This window comes from Aquarana catesbeiana, linkage group LG02 (genome assembly GCF_042186555.1).
Source record: "Aquarana catesbeiana isolate 2022-GZ linkage group LG02, ASM4218655v1, whole genome shotgun sequence".
NCBI classification, from domain to species: Eukaryota; Metazoa; Chordata; class Amphibia; order Anura; family Ranidae; genus Aquarana; species Aquarana catesbeiana.
The window spans coordinates 183,730,625-183,757,350 of record NC_133325.1 but is presented as its reverse complement, the minus strand read 5'-3'; the positions used below and the strand labels follow the sequence as shown (position 1 = coordinate 183,757,350).

The window sequence follows — 26,726 nt, the reverse complement described above, 5'->3', positions numbered from 1 at the left end:
GTATGGCACCAGTGAAATTTTTTGTGTGGAAAGACTTATAATTATGTATGTCCTTTTTTCAGACATTTGAAACATTTGCCATTTGTGGACAAAAAACGCATAGGAGTATATGGGAAGGTAAGGGAATCTTCTAGGGCTTTATGATTTAAGTTGCTGCGCACAAAACAGTACCTTTAGGTTAGTACAGTATATAGATATGTCCAGAACCCATCCTGTACAGTAGTGTTAGCGATTGAGTGGTACTGTGAAAGGCCCCAGAAGTTCTTCCTTTCACTTGCGTCACAGTCACCTGACATAGTGGGGGTTATTTACGAAAGGCAAATCCACTTTGCACTACAAGTGCACTAAAAGTGCACTTGGAAGTGCAGTCGCTGTAGATCTGAGGGGAAGATCTGAAATGAGGGGAAGCTCTGCTGATTTTATCATCCAATCATGTGCAAGCTAAAATGCCGTTTTTTTTCATTTTCCTTGCATGCCCCCCTTTCAGTGCATTTGTAGTGCAAAGTGGATTTGCCTTTCGTAAAAAAAAAATAACCCCCAAAGCGTTACTAAACTTACAACAGTAAAATCGGTCTGTATATGCAGAAACACATGCTTGTTATACTCACTGTGGAACCTAAGGGGTTAATTCTGCGCATTGTGTAAAAAGGCTGTTTGATCCTGTCTTCTCTGATCTTCTACTTCTTCCACAGTCCCCAATCAATCTCCTGATAGCACAGAGCTATGCTCAGTTTTGGGTGTATTACTAGGTTTTTTTGGGGGTTGTTTTTGGGAGGGTGCATGTGATCTGCACAAAGCCCAATCAGCACCTTTGAGACAGAAAGTCCAGCCTCAAAAGCAGAGTAGAATGAATACTCATCCAATAAGCTTTAACCAGACACTGATAGAAGTCACAAAACTGCTCTGATGATGAGAAAAGGTATTTAGCAGTTTATATTTACTAAAACTACAAGCTTTAACCAGTGCTTAGCCGGACACTGATAGAAGTCTCGGGTGTGCCGCCACCATTCGTGGTAAGGGAAACCTGCAGTAAAGCCTTTCGGCTTCACAGCTGCTTCTCTACTGCGCATCTGTAAAGCATGCTGCCCTTTTTCTAACAGTGTTCTATCAGATTAGCGAACCCATCAGATCAGAGAACGGAAGTGACATTCCGCCAGCTGCTCGTTTGTTCCAGGGGTTTGCTTATCTGACAGAACAGCGCCATCAGACATTTTACTACACCCAGCTACGGCTTGAATTTCTAAATAATTTTAGCAATAAAGTGAGTGTATGTAAATAAATATAGTATATTGACGTCTGTGATGCTGTTTTGATGTTACATTTTGAAAGCCTAAAGATTTAGTGCAGAATAATGAGGGGTGTACCAACATGGCCTCCACCACCTTCCTACTGCTGGTGTTCCGTCAGATTAGGCGACCCGTCAAAACTTGTAACGGAAGTGAGGTTCCATCATGGCCATCTTAGTACACCCAGCACTCAGCCGCAGTAAGCCTACAGTCTGAAGTCACCAAGTGGACATCTTTTTTACACCCAGCGAAGTCTTACATTTCACACTTATTTTTACCACTAAACTGAGCTTATATCATGAAATACAGTGTTTAGAATTTGAAAATTCAACATCAAAACAGTGTCACGGACTTCTAAAAACTGTATTTGCTGATATAAGCTCAGTTTAGTGGTAAAAATAAGTGTGTAATGCAAGATTTCGGTGGGTGTAAAAAAGATGTCCGCTTGGCGACTTCAGACTGTAGGCTTAGTGTGGCCGAGTGTGGGTGTACCAAGATGGCTGCGACAGAACATCACTTTCATCCAGCTTCTTTCAAAATGTAGCATGCAAACAGCATTGCAGATGTCAATATAATATATTTATTTATGTACGCTCACTTTATTTCTAAAATTACTCTGAAATTCAAGACCTAGCAGAGTGTAGTAAGATGTTCACTGCCGCCTTCTTCTGACTGCAGGTGTTCTGTCAGATTAGCAAACCTGGTAGTGGTGGACGCATGTGCAGTTTACGGAACGTCACTTCTGTTTGCTGATCTGGATGGTTCGCTAATCTGATAGCACACCGGCGGTGGAGGAAGAGGAGGGGGGCTGAACTTTCGGAGGACCTCGCCGCATCTCGCCACAGCCAGGTCTCCCGGAAGTGGAGTACCCGTGCCAAATGTGGCACCAGAGGGGGGAGGAAGCAAACAAACGGAGTTTCCATTTTTGAGTGGAACTCGGCTTTAATGTGATTACTGACAAATTAGACTCTGCTCTTTATCATGTTTAGGTGAAACTTATGTTTTTTGCATACTATATTGAGAGCAGGCCTTCAATGCTTTTATACACAGCCCTGCCTTGTTGTAAACCTTCTCCCTGCCCTGACATACCCAAGAAGTTGGATATGCACCAACTGGCACTGATCATATGTATACAGCTTGTGGGCTAGGTGTGTGCTTATAGGGAGAACAGTGTAGTTGAATAAATTGATCCACAATGGAATTAGCCATTGTCTGACCCAGTGATGCAAACTAGTTCCCTGGCAGTGAAGTGCCCGTTCAGCTTCTACAAGAGTGAAATTACTCATATGGAAATGCTGAAAAATCGTGGTTTTGGGGTCAAACAATGGCCACTACGAGCTGAGATGATTAGCTTCCTCTGAACCAAGTAACATCGGTAATAATATAGTATTTACAAGATTCTTGGAGCCTTTTTGCTGTTTTCCATTTGCACATATTTGAACATTTACACTAAAGACTGCATATCCATTTTTTTTCAATTGCTGATGCATAAGGAATGATTTTATGGTAGGCGAACACTCTTTGTAGACTCGTGTAATCAGATTGGAATATTATTCATAGAGCCCTGGAAGGAAGGTGATATGCATCTTTTAAACCTGGATTCATAGCAGCTAGGTGGCTATAGCTGATTGTAAATTCAGCTTTGGAGGTCTGGAGGAGATGAAGTGTAGAATGAGCTTGCATATATTATATGTGGATTTACTTCATCACAAATTTGGGTTTAGATCATCAGTAGAACACAGGGAAATTACTCTGCAGGGAGGAATAAAGCAAGCGGCTAGAAGCTGCATGGAGAGTTGCCTTGATTACCTGTGCAGCATTCTATACTAGGGAAGCTGCAATTTATAGCCAGCTTCCAGAAAATAAAACACAACTCCCATTTATCATACCAGATGGAAATCCATATTGGGATTTAAGATTCATACATATTCGAGCTGCTGATGAATTGCTGACACATTTCTGAGATGTCGCAAAGCATTTTTTAGGATTATCTGCTCCTGAAATTATATTTTATTCATGACTGCTATACAGAATGTGTGTCACTGACTTTAATTTAAATTCTGTACCAGCGAGCTGATGGTTATCTACTCTACCTTCATTCAGTTGCCCTGCCACAATGATGGGTACCATAAAGTTTTTCTAAATGTTAGAAACTTTTTGGGACTGATAGCTGATTATTCACTTTACTACAGGTGGAAGGAGACAATATCCTCTTTATAGTCAGTTTTACTTTCACTTTCTATTGTTATTCTGGATGTCATGTTGCACTATCCCCTCTCCAGGAAAGCCTAGGGGCTTCTATGCAGAATGCTAAGGATCATGGGAATTGAAATCTGGGACAAAAGCCATAGAATGGGACTCATGGACACTTTACACTACAATTCCCAAAACACACCGAAGCAGAGGAGGAGTGGTGGAATCGTTTTTACCGGACTTGAAGCTTGTGGGCTCTGATGCAAAAGCTGACCCTGGGCCCTCCCACTACCACCCGCAGTTGCACTCTGCAAGTGCAGTTGCTCCATAGTTTAATGAATGAGGTACAGCTTCATACCCAAATATGAGCAAGGAAAGTAAAAAAACAGCATATTTGCTTGCACATGAATGGATGACATAGTTGCCAACATTGTAAAAAAATTTATAGGCACACTTTTTTGACTGTAGGCAGAGTCTTATTATAATTAGGTGGCAGGGCATGCGTTTGTAGGCGTGACATAGCAAAAAAAGAAAATTGTGGCGCAGTTTACGTGAAATAGTGGCTTATATGGGCGTGGTTCAAATGGGGGTGTGGTTAGAGTCTGAGATGAATGAGAGATGGAGAAAGAAAGGGGAAAAGAGGGAGCAAGGGAGAGAGAAAGAAGGAAAGAGGGATGGAGGGACAGCAGACCCAGATCCTACACCACAATAGAAATGTGTATTCCAGAGTTTAACAAATCAGCAGATAAAGATACTGGTCTCAGCGCTTCAATCATCTCGGCACCATGGTTGTTATGGTGTCAGGATGATTGAAACGCATTATTACTATTATTACATTGAAATATAGAATTAAATAGTTTAACTCACCATAATGCAGAATCAGTGTTGGCCCTGAGCGTGTCACTTGCCACGTCACCTGCCACCAGATGCCAACAGGTGCCCCTAGCGGAGTCCCTCCTCACATCTGGTGTCCCCAGCAGCGGAGCCCCTCCTCAAATCTGGTGTCCCCAGCAGCGGAGCCCCTCATCACATCAGGTGTCCCCAGCAGCAAAGTCCCTTCTCACATCTGCTGTCCCCAGCAGCGGAGCCCCTCATCACATCAGGTGTCCTTGGCAGCGAAGTCCCTTCTCACATCTGCTGTCCCCAGCAGCGGAGCCCCTCATCACATCAGGTGTCCCCAGGCAGCGGAGCCCTCCTTACATCTGGTGTCCCCAGGCAGCGGAGCCCTCCTTACATCTGGTGTCCCCAGGCAGCGGAGCCCCTCCTTACATCTGGTGTCCCCAGGCAGCGGAGCCCTCCTTACATCTGTGGTGTCCCCAGGCAATGGAGCCCTCCTCACATCTGTGGTGTCCCCAGGCAGCAGAGTCCTCCTCACATCTGTGGTGTCCCCAGGCAGCGGAGTCCCTCCTTACGTCATGTGTACCCAGGCAGCAGAGCCCTCCTCACATCTGTGGTGCCCCAGGCAGCAGAGCTCTCCTCACATCTGTGGCGTCCACAGGCAGCAGAGCCCTCCTCACATCTGTGGCGTCCCCAGGCAGCAGAGCCCTCCTCACATCTGTGGTGTCCCCAGGCAGGGGAGCCCTCCTCACATCAGCGTCCCCAGGCAGCAGAGCCCTTCTCACATCTGTGGCATCCCCAGCAGCGAAGTCCCTTCTCACATCTGCTGTCCCCAGCAGCAGAGCCCCTCATCACATCAGGGGCCCCCAGCAGCGGAGCCGCTCATTACATCTGGTGTCCCCAGGTAGCAGAGTCCCTCCTCACATCTGGTGTCCCCAGCAGCAGAGCCCCTCATCACATCTGGTGTCCCCAGGCAGTGGAGTCCCTCCTTACCTCTGGTGTTCCCAGGCACCGGAGCCCCTTCTTAAATCTGGTTTTCCCAGGCAGCGGAGTCCCTCCTTACATCAGGTGTTCCCAGGCAGCGGAGCCCTCCTTAAATCTGTGGTGTCCCCAGGCAGCAGAGCCCTCCTCACATCTGTGGTGTCCCCAGGCAGCAGAGCCCTCCTCACATCTGTGGTGTCCCCAGGCAGCGGAGTCCCTCCTTACATCATGTGTACCCAGGCAGCAGAGCCCTCCTCACATCTGTGGTGTCCCAAGGCAGCAGAGCCCTTCTCACATCTGTGGTGCCCCAGGCAGCAGAGCCCTCCTCACATCTGTGGCGTCCGCAGGCAGCAGAGCCCTCCTCACATCTGTGGTGTCCCCAGGCAGCAGAGCCCTCCTCACATCAGCGCCTCCAGGCAGCAGAGCCCTCCTCAAATCTGTGGCGTCCCCAGGCATCAGAGCCCTCCTCACATCTGTGGTGTCCCCAGGCAGCAGAGCCCTCCTCACATCTGTGGTGTCCCCAGGCAGCAGAGCCCTCCTTACATCATGTGTACCCAGGCAGCAGAGCCCTCCTCACATCTGTGGTGTCCCAAGGCAGCAGAGCCCTTCTCACATCTGTGGTGCCCCAGGCAGCAGAGCCCTCCTCACATCTGTGGTGTCCCCAGGCAGCAGAGCCCTCCTCACATCAGCGCCTCCAGGCAGCAGAGCCCTCCTCAAATCTGTGGCGTCCCCAGGCAGCAGAGCCCTCCTCACATCTGTGGTGTCCCCAGGCAGCAGAGCCCTCCTCACATCTGTGGTGTCCCCAGGCAGCAGAGCCCTCCTCACATCAGCGTCCCCAGGCAGCAGCGATCTCCTTCATTACAGTGTATCATGTCCCCAGCAGTAGCAGCTACAATTCCTTTCACGTGTGTTCAGTGGAGAGGGGCGGGGCCATGCAGCTAATAGGCTTCAGTGTACAAGAGAATTGTCCACTGTACACTGAAGAGAGCAGCCGATTGGCTGCCTCTCCCCTTACCACTGAACACAAAGGGAAATGCGGCAGCCATCTTTTTGTAGCCCGCCGGCCGTTTTCTGCCTAAAACATTCCCGATTTTCCTGGGACAAAAGCAAAATCCCGGGAAATTAATCAGGATGAGCTCCGATCGGGACATGGGTCCCAAAATCGGGATTGTCCCAGGAAAATCGGGACTGTTGGCAAGTATGGGATGATGGAAGTCAGCAGAGCTTTTGCTCATTTATTAATCTCTGGAGCAACTGCTCTTGCAGAGTGCAACTGCAAAGTGCACAGTCTATTTGCCTTTAGTAAATCAACCCCATTATGCAATGCGTGTAGTCAGCACCAGGGTGCTATACAGGTCCAAGGCTATGGTCTATCCCTTTTTTGCACTTTAATTTATATACCGTATTTATTGGCATATAACACGCACTTTTTCCCCCTGAAAATCAGGGGGAAACCCTGTGTGCATGTTATACGCCGAACCCTGCTACTCGGAGTGGAAGGAGGGGACGAGCGCCTGGATGACACAGAGCCGCAATCTCCTGTGTATCCGGCGCTGTCACACACAGCCCAGCCCCCCTGGCCCGGCATTGGACCACTGTTCTGTCCATCATATGAGCTGGGCGGACTGTGAGTGACTGAGCGCCGGATACACAGGGGGTCGCGGACCTGTGTCATCCAGCACTGGTGCGGATGCAATCATCTGCAAAAGCGAGTCTGCAGATGTATACTAAACAGGCTGAATTCATGGGCATGTTAGAGGTTGCAGATGGGCATGTTAGAGGCTGCAATAATGGGCATGTTAGAGGCTGCAGATGGTCATGTTACAGGCTGCAGTAATGGGCACATTAGAGGCTGCATATGGGCATGTTAGGCTCGATTCACACTAATGCATTTTTTGATCCATTTTGCATTTTGCAGAAATGCATGGAAATTTTTTAACATGGGTTCCTATGGAACATGTTCACATCAATGCATTTTTGTGCCTTTACGTTTTTGGAAAGGGTCGGGGACTTTTTTTCATGCAAAATGCTGTAATAGAATTCAATGGACCCGCATCCAAAACGCAAGTACCGCGTTTATAGCGCATTTTTGCCGCGTTTTTTCCGCGATTTGCGTTTTTTTTATTTCTTTTTTTACACTGTATATAGCTGGTTGCTAAGCAACCACAGTGTAAAAAAAAAAAAACACTGTAAAAAAAACGCAAAAATGCATGTTCAAAAACGCGGCAAGCACTGCAAAAAGCAGTGCAGAAACGCTCAAAAGCAACATGCATAGATGTGAATCGAGCCTAAGAGGCTGCAGATGGGCATGTTAGAGGTTGAAGATGGGCACTAAACAGGCTGCAATAATGGGCATATTAGAGGCTGCAGATGGGCATAGATCAAGCTGCATTGATGGGCAATGGTGAGGCTGCAGAGCACTGATCCTTATTTTAAAATGTAAGGTTTTTTTCTGAAACTTCCCTCTTAAAGTTAAGGTGCGTGTTATACGCCGGTGCGTGTATAACACGCACCGGCGTATAACACGCCGATAAATACAGTATGTTGCACTTTTTGCTAGCACCAGTGAGCAGATGTGTTACAATATATGCATAAAATATTTTTAGTGTACTTTCTGACAATGACAGTCATTTATCTAGATTGTGTCACTATTGCACTATATTATAGGTTTTGCACAATTACTTTTTGCCACTTGGTTTAATACACATTACCATTATATGTGTATTATTTACAGCACATTATACTGTATTTAGTTTTTTAAATTCTCTATTTTGGTTTATAATTTGGTCATAATTGTGCACAAGGGGTGCGCAATTCAGAGCAGCTGCTGAGTATTTAGGTCACAGTTATTTAATCACTTTTATTTATTTCATTCACTTTTATTTATTTCATTCTTAGGGGGTTAGGGGATGTAGTGCGGGTGTATACAATTTACTCTGATGGGTACACTGATGTAAGGGGGCACTCTGATAGGGACACCTAAAGTAAGGGGTACAGTGGTTCTATTTTCTTTTACTTAAAATGTGGATGTAACTGGCCTGCATTTGTTTTATTGAAGAGGTACATGTTGTTTCTGTTAAAGAGAGTTTTTTTGTATTCCATACAAATACAAGAACAAACATAAAGCCATCCAAGTTCAAACTGTCCATATGTTTAATATTTTAATTGAAAATGGAATACATTTTTATTGAAGTGCTATGCAAATTGTGCATTTCTTATTTTATTATAAACATACAATGACTACATCCTATCACAGTCATAGCACAGACATGAGATTTGGACCTTGCCTAGAAAAAAGTTTTGGAGACCAGACCTCCTTGAATTTGAATTCATTACACCTGCCTTATAAGGTACTCAGGAGCTTCCCCCTGTCCCTTTGCCACAGGTACTTCTCTACAGGACAGTCTACACCTGGGTTGCTGCATACGCCTTCGGGCATGCTCACCCTATATTCAGCACCCTACTCCATGGGTACCCCACAGGGGATTACTGTCACTCATAGGCAAACCTAAGGCGAGCAGAAGCCATGGCAAAAACCGGACTATGATTCCAAATCATCACGTACTGTGGAAAAGTTTGCATTTCATTTGGAAATCAAGGTCCCAGAGTGTGGAAGAAGAGTGGAGAGGCACTGAATCCAAGTTGCATACGGTCCAGTGTGAGATTTCCACAGTCAGTGATGATTTGGGGAGCCATGTCATCTACTGGTGTTGGTCCACTGTGTTTTATCAAGTCCAAAGTCAGTGCAGCCCTTTACCAGGAAATCCTGGAGCACTTCATGCTTCCCTCTGCTGACCAGCTTTATGGGGAGGCTGATTTCCATCTCCAGCATGATCATTATATCACTGTGCTTGATTGGCCAGCAAACTCACCTGACCTAAACCCCATAGAGAATCTGTAGGGTATTGTCAAGAGAAAGATGAGAGACACCGGACCCAACAATGAAGATGAGCTGAAGGCCGCTATCAAAGTAACCTGGGCTTCCATAACACCTCAGCAGTGCCATAGGCTGATCGCCTCCATGCCACACCACAGTGATGCAGTAATTCATGCAAAAGGAGCCCTGACCAAGTATTAAGTGCATACTATACTGTACATGGACATACTTTTCATTAAGCCAACATTTCTGTATTAAAAATCCTTTTTTCTTTCTCGAACATCACGGGACACAGAGCCACAGTAATTACTGATGGGTTATATAGGGTATCACTGGTGATTGGACACTGGCACACCCTATCAGAAAAGTTCAACTCCCTATATCTCCCTCCCCTTGCAGGGATACCTCAGTTTTTAAGCCAGTGTCTTAGGTGATGGACGTGTAAAGATATCCTGTGCTGAGCTCAAGGGGGAAGATCTGATACCCTATACTGGGGCAAGCCAGGCAGACCGGATCCATTCAAAGTGTCCTTTCGTTGCCGAATTGGGTGGTACGCGGGCCTCGTGTCCGAAGAAACGAGGTTTTACCTGTAACGCTTCTCTTTTTAGAGAGCTGAACCCTGCATATTAGAAAATGTTTTTTCTAGCTTAATTTCTAGCCGGGTGCTTTACAGGTCCAGAACTGTGGATCTCCCTATTTGTAGGGGGCCCCAGTCTCTGACGGTTTTTTCTAAAGGAGCCCACCGCGAGAGGCGAAGATTGGGTCTGTGTAAACAGAACCCTGCGGCTGGATAAGGTAAGAGGAGATTCCACAGAATTTTTTATTTCTAGTAGGTTTTCTCCTTTAAGGTAAATGCATGCTATGCCTATTGTGACCACCGGGGGCTGCCAAGAGCACATACCTTCACATGCTGATGTCGGTCTCAGTGTTCTCACGCTGCACAGCGTCTCCGGCCGGCTCCAGGTAGGATGGGATGGGGGGATTTCTCCTTCACAAATGTTCCCCCCCAGGCTAGGGGGAGGCCACAGGTGTCTGAAAAGCGGTTGTACACCGCTCGAGCACCGCCGCTGCCACCGCCATTACCGTTACTGGTACAGGCCCATCTCTACCGGCCTCTCTCCTCCCTCCCCCTCCCCCTCCCTCAGCCTTCCTCCATATTGTTTCCGGAGGGTCGGCCAGCGCAGGAAGCGCTCGTTTTTTCAAAATTCGAGGGAGGGGCGGTAGAGGGGGGGGCGGGGCGTCAGTACAGGTGCTTAGACGCCCACTCAGGCCAGCTGCAGGCTATTTAAGGCACTCTGTACAGGTGCACACAGCCTTCTGGAGGGACACAGAGTTGACAGGTCGCATGTAAGGTGGGACACAGGCATTCTCCTAGGCAGCATTTACTAAGTTAACACCAGACTGGGCATTTGGTAGCAGGGCTTTTAGCCGGACTACATCGCTCAGCAGTCAGTGTTCATTTTGTGATACCTCCACCTTGTTGCTTTGCACTATGGGTAGAAGAGGTTCAAACACCCCAAGAATCAGAGACTCTAGAGGATCTCAGTCGGGTTCTGAGGACCCCCTTTCTGCAGCATCCTCCCCGCTGAGGGGCCAGGGACGGCTAGCCAGAGGGAGCCATTGGGGTCAGGGGCTATACCTGCCTCCGACACTTCAGCCCCTGTATTCATTACACAGGAGGTTTTTTCCTCAACCATTAGTGGTTTAGAGGAGAGATTAATGGCCGTGATTACATCTTAACTCAGTGGAAGAAAACGCACCAGGCCTTCCTCTGTTTCCCAAGACCCTCAGTAAGAGGAGCTCTGGGATAAAGGAGATGAATCCCTTTCAGAGGATCGGGATGGGACAGATGATTCCTCTTCGGAGGAATCAGGTGGAGAAGGACCCTCTGCGACTTCCCAGGAGGAGAAAGTCTTAGTGCAGATTCTTACTGGATTGGTCCGCTCCACATTTAAGCTGCCCGTATCTGAATCAGTGAAAGAACCCTCTTCTTCTTTGGGGTCACTGAAGCCTCCTCAAACAGCACATGCTTTTCCTGTTCATAATTTACTTGAAAAGCTCATTTATTCTGAGTGGGATCACCCAGACAGATGTTTTTTTCCGCCGAAAAAGTTTTCAACACTTTATCCGATGGAAGAAAAGTTTATTAAAATGTGGGGAATACCGGCCATTGATGCCGCCATTTCCTCCGTAAACAGTAGTCTGACTTGTCCTGTAGACAATGCTCAGATGCTCAGGGATCCTGTAGATAAAAAGATGGAATCCCTATTGAAGGATGTTTTCTCCTTGGCAGGTTCAGTGGCTCAGCCTGCAGTTGCAGCGATTGGAGTCTGTCAATAATTAAGAGACCATGTTAAGCAGGTTATCAAAGTATTACCTGAACAGCAGGCCCAGGGGTTGGCTAACCTTCCTGCGGCCTTATGTTACGTTGTTGACGCCTTTAGAGATTCTATCATGCAAACCTCTTGTCTTTCACTGGGGTTGGTGCATAGACGTAGAATCCTGTGGTTGAAAAATTGGTCAGCCGAAGCACCATGTAAGAAGCCGCTGGCTGGGTTTCCGTTTCGTGGTGTAAGGTTGTTTGGAGAAGACTTGGATGAATATATCAAGAAAATCTCTGGTGGGAAAAGTACTCTCTTACCTGTCAAGAAGAGTAAGCGTCCCTCTTTCAAACGGACTCTTTCCCCAGCGCCAGGGGCTTCAGCCTCCAGGCAGTCTCGACGGCCTCCTCCGTCTGGGCTCAGAAACAAGAGTCAACCCCAGGAACAAAAGAAGCCCTTGGGGAAGAAGCCTACTAGGCAAAACACTATAACCTCTTCATGAAGGCGCGCCCCCGCTGGCTCGAGTGGGGGGAAGACTGCGACAGTTCTCAGAGCTCTGGCAGGAGGACTTCCAGGACAGATGGGTAATCTCCACAGTAACCTTAGGGTACAAGCTGGAGTTTCAGGAATTTCCCTCTCCTCGGTTCCTCAGATCAAGTGTCCCCAGAGACCCAGAGAAGAAGCACTCCTTCTAGTGTTAGAGCGACTTTTGTCACAGGAGGTCATTATGATGGTTCCCGCAAAGGACCAGGGATTGGGCTTCTATTCCAACCTTTTTACAGTCCAAAAACCAAATGGGGATGTCAGACCCATTCTGCATTTAAGGGATCTGAACCGATTGCTGAGGATTCAGTCCTTCCGCATGGAATCAATTCGGACAGTAGTCTCCACCCTGCAGGGAGGAGAATTTCTGGCATCGATAGACATCAGAGATGCATATCTACATGTGCCCATTTTTCCTGCTCATCAGAAGTTTCTGCGCTTCGAGATAGGAGGGCGCCATTTCCAGTTTGTGGCTCTGCCTTTTGGGATAGCCACTGCACCTCGAGTGTTCACAAAGGTCTTGGCCCCTCCTCTGGCCAGATTAAGGGCTCAGGGTATAGCTGTCATAGCATACCTAGACGACCTGCTACTGATAGACCGGTTGGTAGCCTCCTTGAACGGGAACTTGAGAACCACAGTCAAGTATCTGGAACACCTAGGTTGGATCCTCAACCTAGAAAAATCTTTCCTAAAACCAGTAAGAAGACTGGAGTATTTAGGTCTGATCATAGATACAAGCCAGGAGAAAGTATTTCTACCTCAGGCAAAGATCACTGCTTTAAGGGAGCTGATTCTGGCAGTCAGGACCAAGAGGGGTCCTTCTGTCCGCCTTTGTATGAGGCTGCTAGGGAAGATGGTGTCTTCATTCAAAGCAGTTCCTTATGCTCAGTTTCATTCAAGACTGCTGCAACACAGTATTCTGTCGGCCTGGAACAAGAAGGTTCAGGCATTAGACTTTCTGATGCACCTGTCGCATGTGGTGCGTCAGAGCCTCAATTGGTGACTCATTCCCGAAAACCTGCAGAAGGGGAAAGCCTTTCTTCCAGTTACCTAGACGGTGGTAACAACAGATGCCAGTCTGTCAGGTTGGGGAGCAGTTCTGGAACAGTCTGCGGTTCAGGGGGTATGGTCCAAGACAGGGAGGACCTTACCCATCAAAATTCTGGAAATCCATGCGGTAGGTCTAGCCCTAAAGGCCTGGACTATCAGGCTACAGGGTTGCCCGGTCAGGATCCAGTCCGACAATGCCACAGCAGTGGCCTATGTCAATCATCAGGGAGGCACCAAGAGCCGAGCTGCTCAAAAAGAGGTGAACCAGATCTTAGCCTGGGCAGAGAGGCATGTGCCATGCATATCGTCAGTTTTCATTCCAGGGATAGAGAACTGGCAGGCGGACTATTTAAGTCGCCAGAAGTTACTTCCAGGGGAATGGTCTCTACATCCCGACGTCTTTTGGAACATATGCCAAAGATGGGGGGTCCCAGATGTAGATCTCTTTGCATCACGATTCAACAAAAAGATAGACAGATTTGTGGCAAGAACAAGAGATCCTCTTGCATGCGGGACAGATGCGTTGGTGATTCCGTGGTGTCAGTTCTCACTGATTTATGCATTCCCGCCTATTCTGCTACTGCTGCGACTTCTTCGCAGGATCAGGCAGGAAAGGAAGTCAGTACTTCTGGTGGCCCCCGCTTGGCCCAGAAGGACGTGGTATGCGGAAATAGTAAGGATGAAGGTGGGTTCCCCGTGGACACTACCGGTACGTCCAGACCTGTTATCTCAAGGTCCAGTGTTCCATCCTGCCTTACAAACGCTAAATTTGATGGTTTGGCTATTGAGACCCACGTTCTGAAGAGTCGTGGGCTTTCAGGTTCTGTGATATCTACCATGATCAATGCAAGGAAACCAGCTTCCAGAATGATTTATCATAGAGTCTGGAAAGCTTATGTCTCCTGGTGTGAATCCAGGGGTTCGCATCCCAGAAAATATGTGATAGGTAGAATTCTTGATTTTCTACAATCGGGTTTAGAGATGAAGCTGGCCTTGAGTACCATCAAGGGCCAGGTCTCGGCCTTATCAGTATTATTTCAACGGCCACTTGCTTTGCATTCTTTGGTCCGAAACTTTATACAGTGGGTGACGCGTCTTAATCCTCTGGTTAGGGCGCCCCTAAACCCCTGGGACTTGAACTTGGTTCTGGCTGTGTTACAGAAACAGCCTTTTGAACCAATAAATCAGATTCCTTTGGTCTTGTTGACAAGGAAGTTCATTTTTCTGGTAGCCATTTCTTCTGCTAGAAGAGTGTCAGAAGAGTATCAGAATTAGCAGCCCTTTCCTGTAAGGAGCCTTATTTGATTGTACACAAGGATAGAGTGGTACTGCGCCCTCATCCTAGTTTTTTACCAAAGGTGGTTTCTGATTTTCATTTAAACCAGGACATTGTTCTGCCTTCCTTTTTTCCAGATCCCTGTTCTCTGGAAGAGAGATCACTACATTCGTTGGATGTAGTATGAGCAGTCAAGGCCTATCTCGAGGCAACTGCTCAGATTCGCAAAACGGATGTTTTGTTTGTGCTGCCAGAGGGTCCCAATAGAGGACAGGCAGCGTCAAAAGCTACCATTTCTAAATGGATTTGACAGTTGATTATTCAGGCTTACGGTTTGAAACAGAAGATTCCTCCGTTTCAGATCAGGGCACATTCCACAAGGGCTATTGATGCTTCTTGGGCAGTGCATCACCGTGCCTCTATGGCTCAGATCTGCAAGGCCGCAACCTGGTCTTCAGTCCATACATTCACCAGATTCTATCAGGTGGATGTCAGAAGGCATGAGGATATCGCCTTTGGGCGTAGTGTGCTGCAGGCAGCGGTACAGGGTCCTCAGGTCTGATTGCACCCTACTTGGTCGTGGTCCCCCCCCCCCCCCCCAGTTAGCATTGCTCTGGGACATCCCATCGGTAATTACTGTGGCTCTGTGTCCCGTGATATTTGAGAAAGACAAAACAGCTTACCTGTAAAATTCTTTTCTTTCGATGGACATCACGGGACACGGAGGTCCCACCCCTCTTCTAATACACTATATTGCTTGGCTACAAAACTGAGGTATCCCTGCAAGGGGAGGGATTATATAGGGGGTTGAGCTTTTCTGATAGGGTGTGCCAGTGTCCAATTACCAGTGATACCCTATATAACCCATCAGTAATTACTGTGGCTCTGTGTCCCGTGATGTCCATCTAAAGAAAAGGATTTTACAGGTAAGCTGTTTTAAATAATACTATTTTTTTCATTGGTCTTATGTAATATTCAGATTTTTTGAGATACTGAATTTTGGGTTTTCACTAGCTGTAAGCCATAATCATCAAAATTAAAAGAACGAACGCATCTATAAAAAATGAGTTTCACTTTTTGAATTGAATTACTGGAATAATTTAACTTTTTGATGATATTCTAATTTTATGAGATGCACCTGTATATGGAGATTAGGTCAATCCAGAAAAGATTTTCACTGCTCCGAAAAGAATTGCTGAACTCTATTCAGTGGAAAAAGAGTTCACTAACAAGTGGTCTGTTTATGTAGTAGATCTTGATGTCTCAGTCTTAAACAAACATTTCACTGTTCCAAATAAAGATTTTCCTTCATTCAAAGATTCTGCAGATAGAAAGTTGGAGATGCTCCTAAAAGCATTCTTCACACTTACAGGCTCAGCTCTGCAACCAGCTATCGCTACAATTTCTGTCTGCCAAACTGCTGCTAACTAGACAAAAGGCAATGAACAACCTACATGATCCTGTTTTCCAGGACCACACCATGACAGAGCAATTACAGTAATTACGTTCTGTTTTGCTGTATTGTGTGCATTCCCTAGAACAAGTAATGAGTCTTGTGGCTCAAAGCCTGGACAGCTGAAGTTGGCTGCAAAATATCCTCACACTTATGTCCTTTGAATGAGGACGTCTTTTTGGTGAGACACTTGACAAATTAAAAAAAGATGTCACAGTAGGAATGTTCTAGTTCCACAATGAAAGATTCAAACCTTCCTCCTTCCTCAATGCTCTACCCAGTCTTCATCTTCAAAATCTATGTTCAGCCCGCTTTTGCAGCATAAGACCTGGGCCACAAAGGCTGACTAAAGCCCTCTTCTCAATGATGGAGCGCCCTCACTCTTAAGGGTGGAGGGACATCTGTTACTTTGCCGGTCTCTGGGTCACAAATGTCCCAGACCTGTGGGTTCACTCAGTGGCTTCAAAGGGTTACAAAATAAAGCTCAAAACTTTACCACCTCACCAGTTTCTTCTCTCAAATCAACCAAAATATGCCCAAGGCAAACATCTTCTCTCTAACCTTCTCTACACCTGGAATATTAGGTCGCAGGAGTGCAGAGTCGCACGAGTGCCTGGCAGGATCCGTGGCAGCAGAGCTGGGCTGAAATTTTTAGCAGGGTCATGGAGGGATACAGACACAGTGGAAGACCAGGAACAGCGGGACACAGGCTGGGAAGCAGATGCTGCTACAGGTGGGATGGTTGCTTCCAGAGGACTGGAGAGAAGGCAGGTACAGGCAGGCTGGGTCATACACTGGTGAGTAAGTCAGGAACTGATGCAGAGGCTGGAGTGGAGTCAAGGTACAGGCTGGATCGGTAACAGGCTGGCAGCGAGGCAGCAGAAGGAGCAGGCAGGTGCGGAGTCAGAGACAAGCTGGTTTCGGATGCAGGCAGACAGCAGGGAACGTCAGGAACAAGCCAAGTCAAACAACTAGAACAGGTATCAGGTAATGGGAAGCAGGAACACATGGAATGCTGTAGAGCAGACAGCATTGAATCTGGGTGCTGACCCAGTTTAAATAGTCCATTTGGCGCCATGAACTGTCACAAGGTGCGCGCGCGCAGGTGCACCCGTGGCAATCTCATTTCAGTAATTGGAGGCTCAGGACGTCTTCTGTGGCCACCATCTTGGTTGTTGGAATGCCCTTCCTGAGATCAGCCTTGACAAAGGGGAAGTCTTTCTTTCCTTGTCACTGGAAAGTGATAACAGATGCCAACCTTTCAGGGTGGGAGGAATGTTCCAGTCCCTCACAGTCAATGGAAAAAGGTCATCAGTGGAAGCCGAGCTGCTAATCAACATATTGGAGCTCAGAGCAATAAGGATGGCTCTGCAATACTATACTACCTTTATGCAAAGTCACCCAGTCAGGGTACAATCAGACAATGCCACAGCTGTGTCCTACATCAACCACTATGGTGGAACCAGAAGTCGCGCAGCTTTGGAAGGAAGCAAGCAAGCAAGCAAGATAAGGATGGAAAGTCACTATCTAGCAATTTCTGCGGTCCCCATCCCAGGAGTTAACAAGTTGTGGGCAGGGCCACTCAACCTGCACGTGGGGGTTCCTTTCCCTGAGAACACGCTCACCAATGACGGGACCAGGCGGAGACTGTGGTCATGTGGGAATCAAACATTAAGGCAGTTCCTCTTAGAGACACTATTGGTAAAAACATAGGTAAAATAATAAAAAAACTGACTAATGTTGACTCAATGGCCTACCTTTTACAGTGGGGCAAAAAAGTATTTAGTCAGCCACCAATTGCGCATGTTGTCCCACTTAAAAAGATGAGAGAGGCCTGTAATTGTCATCATAGGTATACCTCAACTATGAGAGACAAAATATGGAAACAAATCCAGACAATCACATGGTCTGATTTTTGAAAGAATTCATTTGCAAATTATGGTGGAAAATAAGTATTTGTTCAATATCAAAAGTTCATCTTTGGTATATATCCTTTGTTGGCAATGACAGAGGTCAAACGTTTTCTGTAAGTCTTCACAAGGTTGTCACACACTGTTGCTGGTATGTTGGCCCATTCCTCCATGCAGATCTCCTCTAGAGCAGTGATGTTTTTATGGGCTGTCGCTGGGCAACACAGACTTTCAACTCCCTCCAAAGGTTTTCTATGGGGGTTGAGAGCTGGAGACTGGCTAGGCCACTCCAGGACCTTGAAATGCTTCTTACGAAGCCACTCTTTCATTGCCCAGGCGGTGTGTTTGGGATCATTGTCATGCTGAAAGACCCAGCCACGTTTCATCTTTAATGCCCTTGCTGATGAGAGGAGGTTTGCACTCAAAATCTCACGATACATGGCCCCATTCATTCTTTCATGTACACGGATCAGTCGTCATGTTCCCTTTGCAGAGAAACAGCCCCAAAGCATGATGTTGCCACCCCCATGCTTCATAGTAGGTATGGTGTTCTTTGGTTGCCACTCAGCATTCTCTCTCCTCCAAACACGACGAGTTGTGTTTCTACCAAACAGTTCTACTTTGGTTTCATCTGACCATATGACATTCTCCCAATCCTCTTCTGGATCATCCAAATGCTCTCTAGCAAACCTCAGACGGGCCCAGACATGTACTGGCTTAAGCAGGGGGACACGTCTGGCACTGCAGGATCTGAGTCCCTGGTGGTGTAGTGTGTTACTGATGGTAGCCTTTGTTACATTGGTCCCAGCTCTCTGCAGGTAATTCACTAGGTCCCCCCGTGTGGTTTTGGGATTTTTGCTCACCGTTCTTGTGATCAGTTTGACCCCACGGGGTGAGATCTTGCGTGGAGCCCCAGATCAAGGGAGATTACCAGTGGTCTTGTTGTATGTCTTCCATTTTCTAATTATTGCTCCCACAGTTGATTTCTTCACACCAAGCTGCTTGCCTATTGCAGATTCAGTCTTCCCAGCCTGGTGCAGGTCTACAATTTTGTTTCTGGTGTCCTTCGACAGCTCTTTGGTCTTCACCATAGTGGAGTTTGGCGTGTGACTGTCTGAGGTTGTGGACAGGTGTCTTTTATACTGATAACAAGTTCAAACTGGTTCCATTAATACAGGTAATGAGTGGAGGACAGAAGAGCCTCTTAAAGAAGAAGATACAGGTCTGTGAGAGCCAGAAATCTTGTTTGTTTGTAGGTGACCAAATACTTATTTTCCACCATAATTTGCAAATAAATTGTTTCAAAAATCAGACAATGTGATTGTCTAGATTTCTTTCCACATTTTGTCTCTCATAGTTGAGGTATACCTATGATGACAATTACAGGCCTCTCTCATCTTTTTAAGTGGGAGAACTTGCACAATTGGTGGCTGACTAAATACTTTTTTGCCCCACTGTATATCAATCAAGCCTTTTCAGGAACAGACATAAGCTCTGGCTTGTGGTTCATTTTCTCAATGCAGCCAGGGCCTGTATCCCTACTCTGGAGATATGACTTATTCCCCCCCATGGTTACTCTATGGTTTTCCAAAATTAACAACATTAGCCATATGGAGAGCCTTACAGCTTCTGCAGAGAAGAAAAGTTCAGGCGTATCTGCTTCTACTGGGTAGAATATACCTACCCTCAGGAATACAGGCAGCTAATTGAAACATATCTTCCAGCTGTGCCCTGACCTCCACCATCGCTCCAGCATAGACCACACAACTTACTTTGCTAACCCTTTCCCTTTCCCCCTTTTTTTTCTTTTGTTCCTTTTACCTATTTCTATATCTACATAGCTGAATTTTGACTGCTCAGTTGGTACGTCTTGTTGTACCTACAGTTTTAAAGGATAAGTTCACCTTTCTGAACCTGTTACAGGTTACACCCATGTTTCATGTATCAGACCACTTTCCCCCAATACCCCTTCTTTGTGGCAGCCAGCCGGGGATCTTCTCCCTGTACTCGCTGCCACAACTCAAACAGAGCGCGGCGTGTAATAAAATGTGCATTTCTTATTTTTTGTTAAAAAGTGAACTTATCCTTTAAGCTATAGGAAATGATGAGCCATATAACCTTTATTTTCATTGTGCAACTCTAAAGTTATATACTGTATAACCTTACAGACAAAACAAATTATACAGTTTAACTATCAGACCCTCTGATGAGCTGTCTTGGTGACTGATAAACGTACTGTGAAAAATGTATACTTTTGCTTTTTTCCAAGTCCCTGTACACAATTTGAAAATAAAGAATTAAAAAATAGAGCTGTTGATTCTGATTTAACCAAATTAGCCTTGAAGAACCTGGTGCACAGACATACACAGACTACATGGAGATGATCCCTGGCCTCTCCCAGCAGGCCAGCAGGCCAGATCTGCTGTCTCAAGGCCCTGTATTCCATCCTGCTTCTCAGTCACTAGCTTTATTGGCATGGCTGTTGAAGCTCAAGCCTTAAGAAACCGAGGGGTCCCTGAGTCTCTCATTACATCTTGTTTAAAGCAAGAAAAGCCATTTCCACAAAGATCTATTATTGTACCTAACCTGGAAATTCTTCTTCGCCTGGTGTGAACATAGGGACTTCAATCCTAGAGGTTACTCTGTGCCTCTTATTCTGTCCTTTCTACAACCAGGACTTGACCATAACCTTGCCTTAAGAACTCTGAAAGGACAGATTTTAGCCTTGTTTTTCAAATACCTCTGCCACTCTAAATTTGGGTCTGTTAACCCTTGTTGGGCCTTTTGACCCTTATTGGGCCTGTTGGCACAATTCTGTTTGCCTCTGTCTGTGTTCTGTACAGGGGGTCCCCTAGTTACAAACATCCGACTTACAAACGACTCCTACTTACAAACGGAGGGAGACAACAGGAAGTGAGAGGAAATCTACCCCTAGGAAGGGAAATTCACTCCTGTAAGAGCTATTATGGGGAAAAGGTACCTCCACTGATGCTTTATCACCAAGGCTTGTTTCCACAACAACCCAAAATTTTCAAAATCCAATTGTCATTGGGACAGAAAGTGAGGTGAAATCTTCTGAACAGGGGCACACACAGCAAAACAAATGTTACCGGGGTTAACACTTCCCTATGCTATCCAAAAGACTTAAAAATATTTTTTTGGGCTGGAGCTACACTTAAAAAATGTACCTGTTCCGACTTACAATTTACAATCTACTGCATGTTAGGTAAATTTAGTAAATTGTGTGTTAGGTATGTTAAAAGTTCGCCTCTGTTCCAGCTTGGCTGACGTTGTGGGTGTTTCCGTGCTGACCAGTGGGTGTCGCTGTTCCCAGTGGTCAGAGTTGGAAAGGCAACGTGTTGAAGCGTATGGATGCTCCTCTGTCCTGGAGGCACGCTCGTTGGAGGTGGTTCTTCGAGTTGCATTCTGGGCGAGGGTATTTATGGGACAGACGCCATATTTTGGGGTTCGTTTTACAGCCATCTGCTGGCCCTCCTGGCCGACAGGTATGCGTTAAGGAGCTACCTCGTGGTCCTCCGTCCGGGAGGTCCAACATACAGCGGCGCAAGGGTGGGTCCAGAGGCTTGTCTGGAGCCTACCACCGTGGACGAGGAATGGTCCTGAGCTGTCGGTCCTGTGTGACGAAGCTGGACAACCGAGGAGATCCCAGGAGAGGACCCGTCTTGGAGAGATCACGCCGCATGCTGGTCTATAGAGGGGCCTGGTGACTCGGTTGGAGGACGTATCCAAAAGTAACTATACAGCATAGTGTTGCCGGCTCGGCTTAAAGGTTCAAGCACTGTGACTGACTTTCACTGCAGCAAATCTATACATCCTGTGGCAGAGGATCGTACGGATTTTATTCCCAAACAAGTCTGTGGCAGAGACTTTGATTCATGCTGCGTACTGGCTGCTAGACCGGTGAGAGAGGCCTATCCAGACGAGCAAGGAGTGTGTCCCATGAGGGGAGCACATTTCAAATAGTATTTGAATTATACCAAGACCTTTTGCCAAGAGAACCCTTTCAGAGAATATTTGAGTTTCTTCTGCGAGTTTCCTTTCTACCTCTTTCCTGCTACTTCCTAAGTCGTTTGTTTAATAAAGCATTGAAAACCTACTCCAGTGTTGGTGCGTGTGTCATCCAGAAGTAAACTCAACGGAACCCTAGACCCGGTAAAACAGAGGGCAGCAGAGTGAAGGTAACAGACCCGCTTAAACCAGCAGCTCCACCATGAGTTAGTGCTACACAAATATATATATATCATAATAGTTCAAACAGGTATAGATGAGTAGTGGGTCTGTATGTCAGGGCTGCCACCATTGGAGACCAGAAGCAAATTCCAGTGAAGCTGAGAGAAAACAAGGAAAGGGGCTCCTCTGAGTTTATAGGTAAAACACTTTATTAGTAAAAACTATATCAACTCACATGGGAGAAGGTATGGTAGAGTACATCTTTGGGCTGAGTAGTGTCCAGGAGCAGGATGAATGACCAGGTCACAGTAGTTCCAGTTCACCGGGCAGTGTGGAGCACATCAGTTTCCAGGAAGGATGGGGCGGTGAGCTGTCAGAGCCTGTAGTCCTAAGCACTACGGCTCCTGAAGTCCTTGCTTGTAACCGCTGAAGATGGAAGATGGCCGTGCGGTGTGTATTCCAAAGCGAGGCTTGGGCAGCATGGAACAGGGCAGTGACGTCACAATAATGCGATATGTTTCTGAGCGTGCGTGCTATGAATGTTATGCTAGCCGCGCTCCTTTATCAAGCTAATAGTTGTCCTGTGGACAGATTCTCCCGCCTGAGGTGTGGATCTATGTAGCTCCTCCAGAGTTAACATGGGCCTCTTGGCTGCTTCTCTGATTAATGCTCTCCTTGCCCTGGCTGTCAGTTTAGGTGGATGGCCATGTCTTGGTAGGTTTGCAGTTGTGCCATACGCTTTCCATTTTTGGATGATGGATTGAACAGTGCTTCATGAGATGTTCAAAGCTTGGTATATTTTTTTATAACCTAACCCTACTTTAAATGTCTCCACAACTTTATCCCTGACCTGTCTGGTGTGTTCCTTAGCTTCATGATGCTGTTTGTTCACTAATGTTCTCTAACAAACCTCTGAGGGCTTCACAGAACAGCTACATTTATACTGAGATTAAATTACATACAGGTGGTCTGATCCAGCTTTTTCCCCCTACAGCTTGCAATGGATAGGCTGCTACGAATTTAATATAGAAGAAATTGGAGGGAGGGGTTGGGGGGGAGGGGAAAGCGCATCACGGTTTTATGTTTGGTACGTTGTTAAGTATTATCCGACAGCAAAAAGAAAGAAAAAGACAATGTTTTAATACATAAGTTGTTTAACAATAGTGCTAAAGGTTTACTTGAATTGTTATGATCTGAAGCAGATCAACTTTTACTAATATGTTTGAAGATATGCTTTATATACTTCTGAGTTCTAACGGAGTGTACCTATATTGAGTCTTATTACGGTTTGTATTGTGCCTGTATGATTACTTTCTGCATCAGAAATAAATAAAAAAAAGTTTTGATTAAAATAAAAATTACACACAGGTGGACTCTATTTACTAATTAGGTGACTTCTGAAGGCAATTGGTTTCACTAGATTCTAGTTAGGGGTATCAGAGCCACACTTTTCAGATATTTATTTGTAAAAAATGTTGAAAACCATTTATCATTTTCCTTCTACTTCACAATTATGTGCCACTTTGTGTTGGTCTGTCACATAAAATCCCAATAAAATACAGTGGGGACGGAAAGTATTCAAACCCCCTTAAATTTTTCACTCTTTGTTATATTGCAGCCATTTGCTAAAATCATTTAAGTTCATTTTTTTCCTCATTAATGTACACACAGCACCCCATATTGACAGAAAAACACAGAATTGTTGACAGTTTTGCAGATTTATTAAAAAAGAAAAACTGAAATATCACATGGTCCTAAGTATTCAGACCCTTTGCCGTGACACTCATATTTAACTCAGGTGCTAAAAAATTAACTTAAATGATTTTAGCAAATGGCTGCAATATAACAAAGAGTGAAAAATTTAAGGGGGTCTGAATACTTTCCGTCCCCACTGTACATTTAAGTTTTTGGTTGTAACATGACAAAATGTGGAAAATTTCAAGGGGTGTGAATACTTTTTCAAGGCACTGTATATGTTTAAAATCGCTGTATATTGCTGAAAACTTTGTTGTACATAAAGCTGCCAGACCAGCATACACAAACTAAAGACTGTGTGAATAAAGCCTCGTACACACGGTACAATTGATGGCCAACCGAGCGTCTGATTTTTGTCAAAAGGGCGTGTGCCAGGATCTTGTCTTGCATACTAACGGTACACAATTGTCGTGCAACAAACATGAACGTAGTGACGTACTATGAGGAATTTCAGCTCTTCAGCACCAACCTTTGGGCCCCTTCTGCTAATTTCGTGTTTGGTGAGCATTGATTCCGAGCATGCGTGTTTGTATTTTTGACTTTTGTGTGACGAATTTGTGTATTGACCATACGAAAATCTGATGTCAAACTGTTGTCCACCGAAAATTTACTAGCCTGCCATCCAACATTTGTTGGCCAAAAGTTGGACAACAATTGTCAAAAGGAGCATACTAACAGTAAGATTTAAGGACAACAGTCTGTCAACAGACAATCCCCTGCCAACAATCGTACCGTGTGTACGAGGCTTTAGGCCCTTTTCACACGGGGCGGATCCGCTCTGTTGATCTCCGCTGAGCAGGCGGATGACAGGTCAGTCTCTGCTCACTGAGCAGGGAGGGACCTGTCAGTGCCCCGCTGATTTCTATGGGGAGATCGGACGAAAACGGACAGCATGTCCGTTTTCATCAGATCTCATTCGATCCGATCTGCCAGACTAATGGCCGAACGTATCGCCATACGTCTGTTTTTAGCGGATCGGATGGCAAGCGGTTGCCTACCCATAGGAGTCAATGGGTGGTCCGCTCGAATCCGCCTGTAAAACGGACAGGCGGATCCAATCAGGCTTATTGTGTGAAAGTGGCCTTAGGCCTCACAGCCTTCTGTTGAAATAATAAACATTTATCCAAAGCAATGCTTCTTTTTTGCAAATAATATTTTTTACTGGCGAGTCTATGCTTTTAGATCAATATCTATTGATTGTTTTCTTCAGCTGCAGATAAAGCATGTCTTTATTCTCAATTGGCCTTGTCTTGACTGCTTAATTAAATTATTTACAGATTTATAGAGTGAAGATAAACAATCCTGTTCCTTTTGCCTTGGCATTATAACAAAATACTAGTCTGATCTACACTAATTCAAAATCACTGTAACAAGTTTTCTGTATATGATTTGCAGACTGTGTACTTTCCAACATTGCAAAAAATTGTTGTGATTGGCTCTGCTCCTTCATACATCTCAAATACACTTATTATTTTTATTAGATGGCAATGTTGACTGAATGGATAGTGTTCATCTAGAGTGATCTGTCTTCTGTATAGGTCTTATTTCCCTTATCGTCTTTCAGGACAGCACATGAGAGAGAGGCTCCACCCACTAGGAAACAGGAAACACAAACTCCACCACATTTTAAAAGGAGGCTCCTCTCCACAGCTCGTCAGTTTTTGTGTTTCCTCCGGCAAGGGAACACCTAGTAGGGGCCAGGGTCTCTTATGGTGCTATCCTGAGAGGCCAGGCTGCCTACCCCACCATACCTATTTTTTCCTCCAAGAGAGTCCGATCCTCCCACACCGCGCCACAGGGTTGCTGGTAAGTGGGCTCCTTTTTTCTCTTTCTTTGCTCATAATGAGCTGAACCGTTCCTGGAGCCGCTCCTTAGGCGGCGGCAGCCGTTCGCGGGCCTTTTTTTTTTAAACCGCATGTCGGCGTTACTGGCCGCCGCCATATTGGAAGAGTACAGACTCGACCGGTCGGAAGTGAGGTATCCGACGAGGGGAAGGCACTAGGAACGGGCGCATCATTTCCGATCGGAAGTGGCGCAGAGGAAGAAGGGAGGAGCGGTCCTGGTGCCTATATTCCGGTTCCGGTCGGGCGCAACGGCGTTTTTTGACTCCGGAACCGACGTTCGTAAGAGCCACCGATCGGTGCAGCACCACTATGGATTCTGTGGCAGCTGCATGTGGGACAGGCACAGGCACCAGCAAGGCCCAGGTAAGAGGCTATAGTGAATATCCTGATTACTTTGGTGCCCCTCTCACAAATGTTTTTTCCCCCTTGGTGGCTGGGGCCTGTCTGGGCACATGGGGTTAACTGTTGTTCCTCCTGTGCACCTGTGGTGAGTCCGTTAGGAGGAAGCTTTGGCTTAATGAATGCTGGTGTTTTCTCTCTTTTGTCATTTTTTTCTGGCAGGCTAAGAGCTCTGAACCAGCCATTAAAAAGAGATGCCCCTCATGTAAAGCAAAGTTACTGGAGGGTTGGAAGAAGACTTTATGCCAAATTTGCATTGACTCCTTAGTCAAGGAAGAGGCTTCTTCTGCGTGCAGCGACATAATCGCATCAGTTAAGAAAGAGCTAGATGCTACTATACAGGCTTTTCGCTCTTCTCTTGTAACACCAGCATTAAGTCAGGCAACTACCTCAGACCCCTCTCAGGACTCACACTTAACCCCAACGGTAGAGGCTGAGGCTGGCCCGACTACCCAAAAGGGGCATTCCCCCTCATACTCTGGGGAAGAGGAGGAGGAGGAAGAGGAAGAGGCAGATGCACCTTCTAGATACAAACTGTCCTTGGAACAAGTAGACAGTCTGTTGAAAGCAATTTATGCAACATTGGGATTGGAGGAAGAAAAAAGAGAATTATCGCTGCACGATAGAATGTATGAAGGGCTTGGTGAAGCAACAGGTCGCACTTTCCCTGTACATTCGGTAATCTCGGAGACCATTAAGAAAGAATGGGCTGACCCAGAGAGAAAACCCTTTTTCCCAAGAGCTCACAAGAGGCGTTTCCCATTTAATGATAATCCTGAGTCACTTTGGAATAAAGTCCCGAAGTTGGAT

The 26,726-nt window shown here is 46.0% G+C and overlaps 1 protein-coding gene across 1 annotated transcript in view; it reads left to right on the top strand.

Annotated features, from left to right (window-relative positions):
• The window catches only part of LOC141127496 (inactive dipeptidyl peptidase 10-like), a 303,439-nt gene that overhangs the window by 250,110 nt on the left and 26,603 nt on the right, over positions 1–26,726 (top strand). Inside the window, exon 21 of the mRNA XM_073614008.1 lies at positions 63–117. Within this exon, the coding sequence (XP_073470109.1) occupies positions 63–117 (55 nt within the window). The remainder of the gene's footprint in view (positions 1–62; positions 118–26,726) is intronic.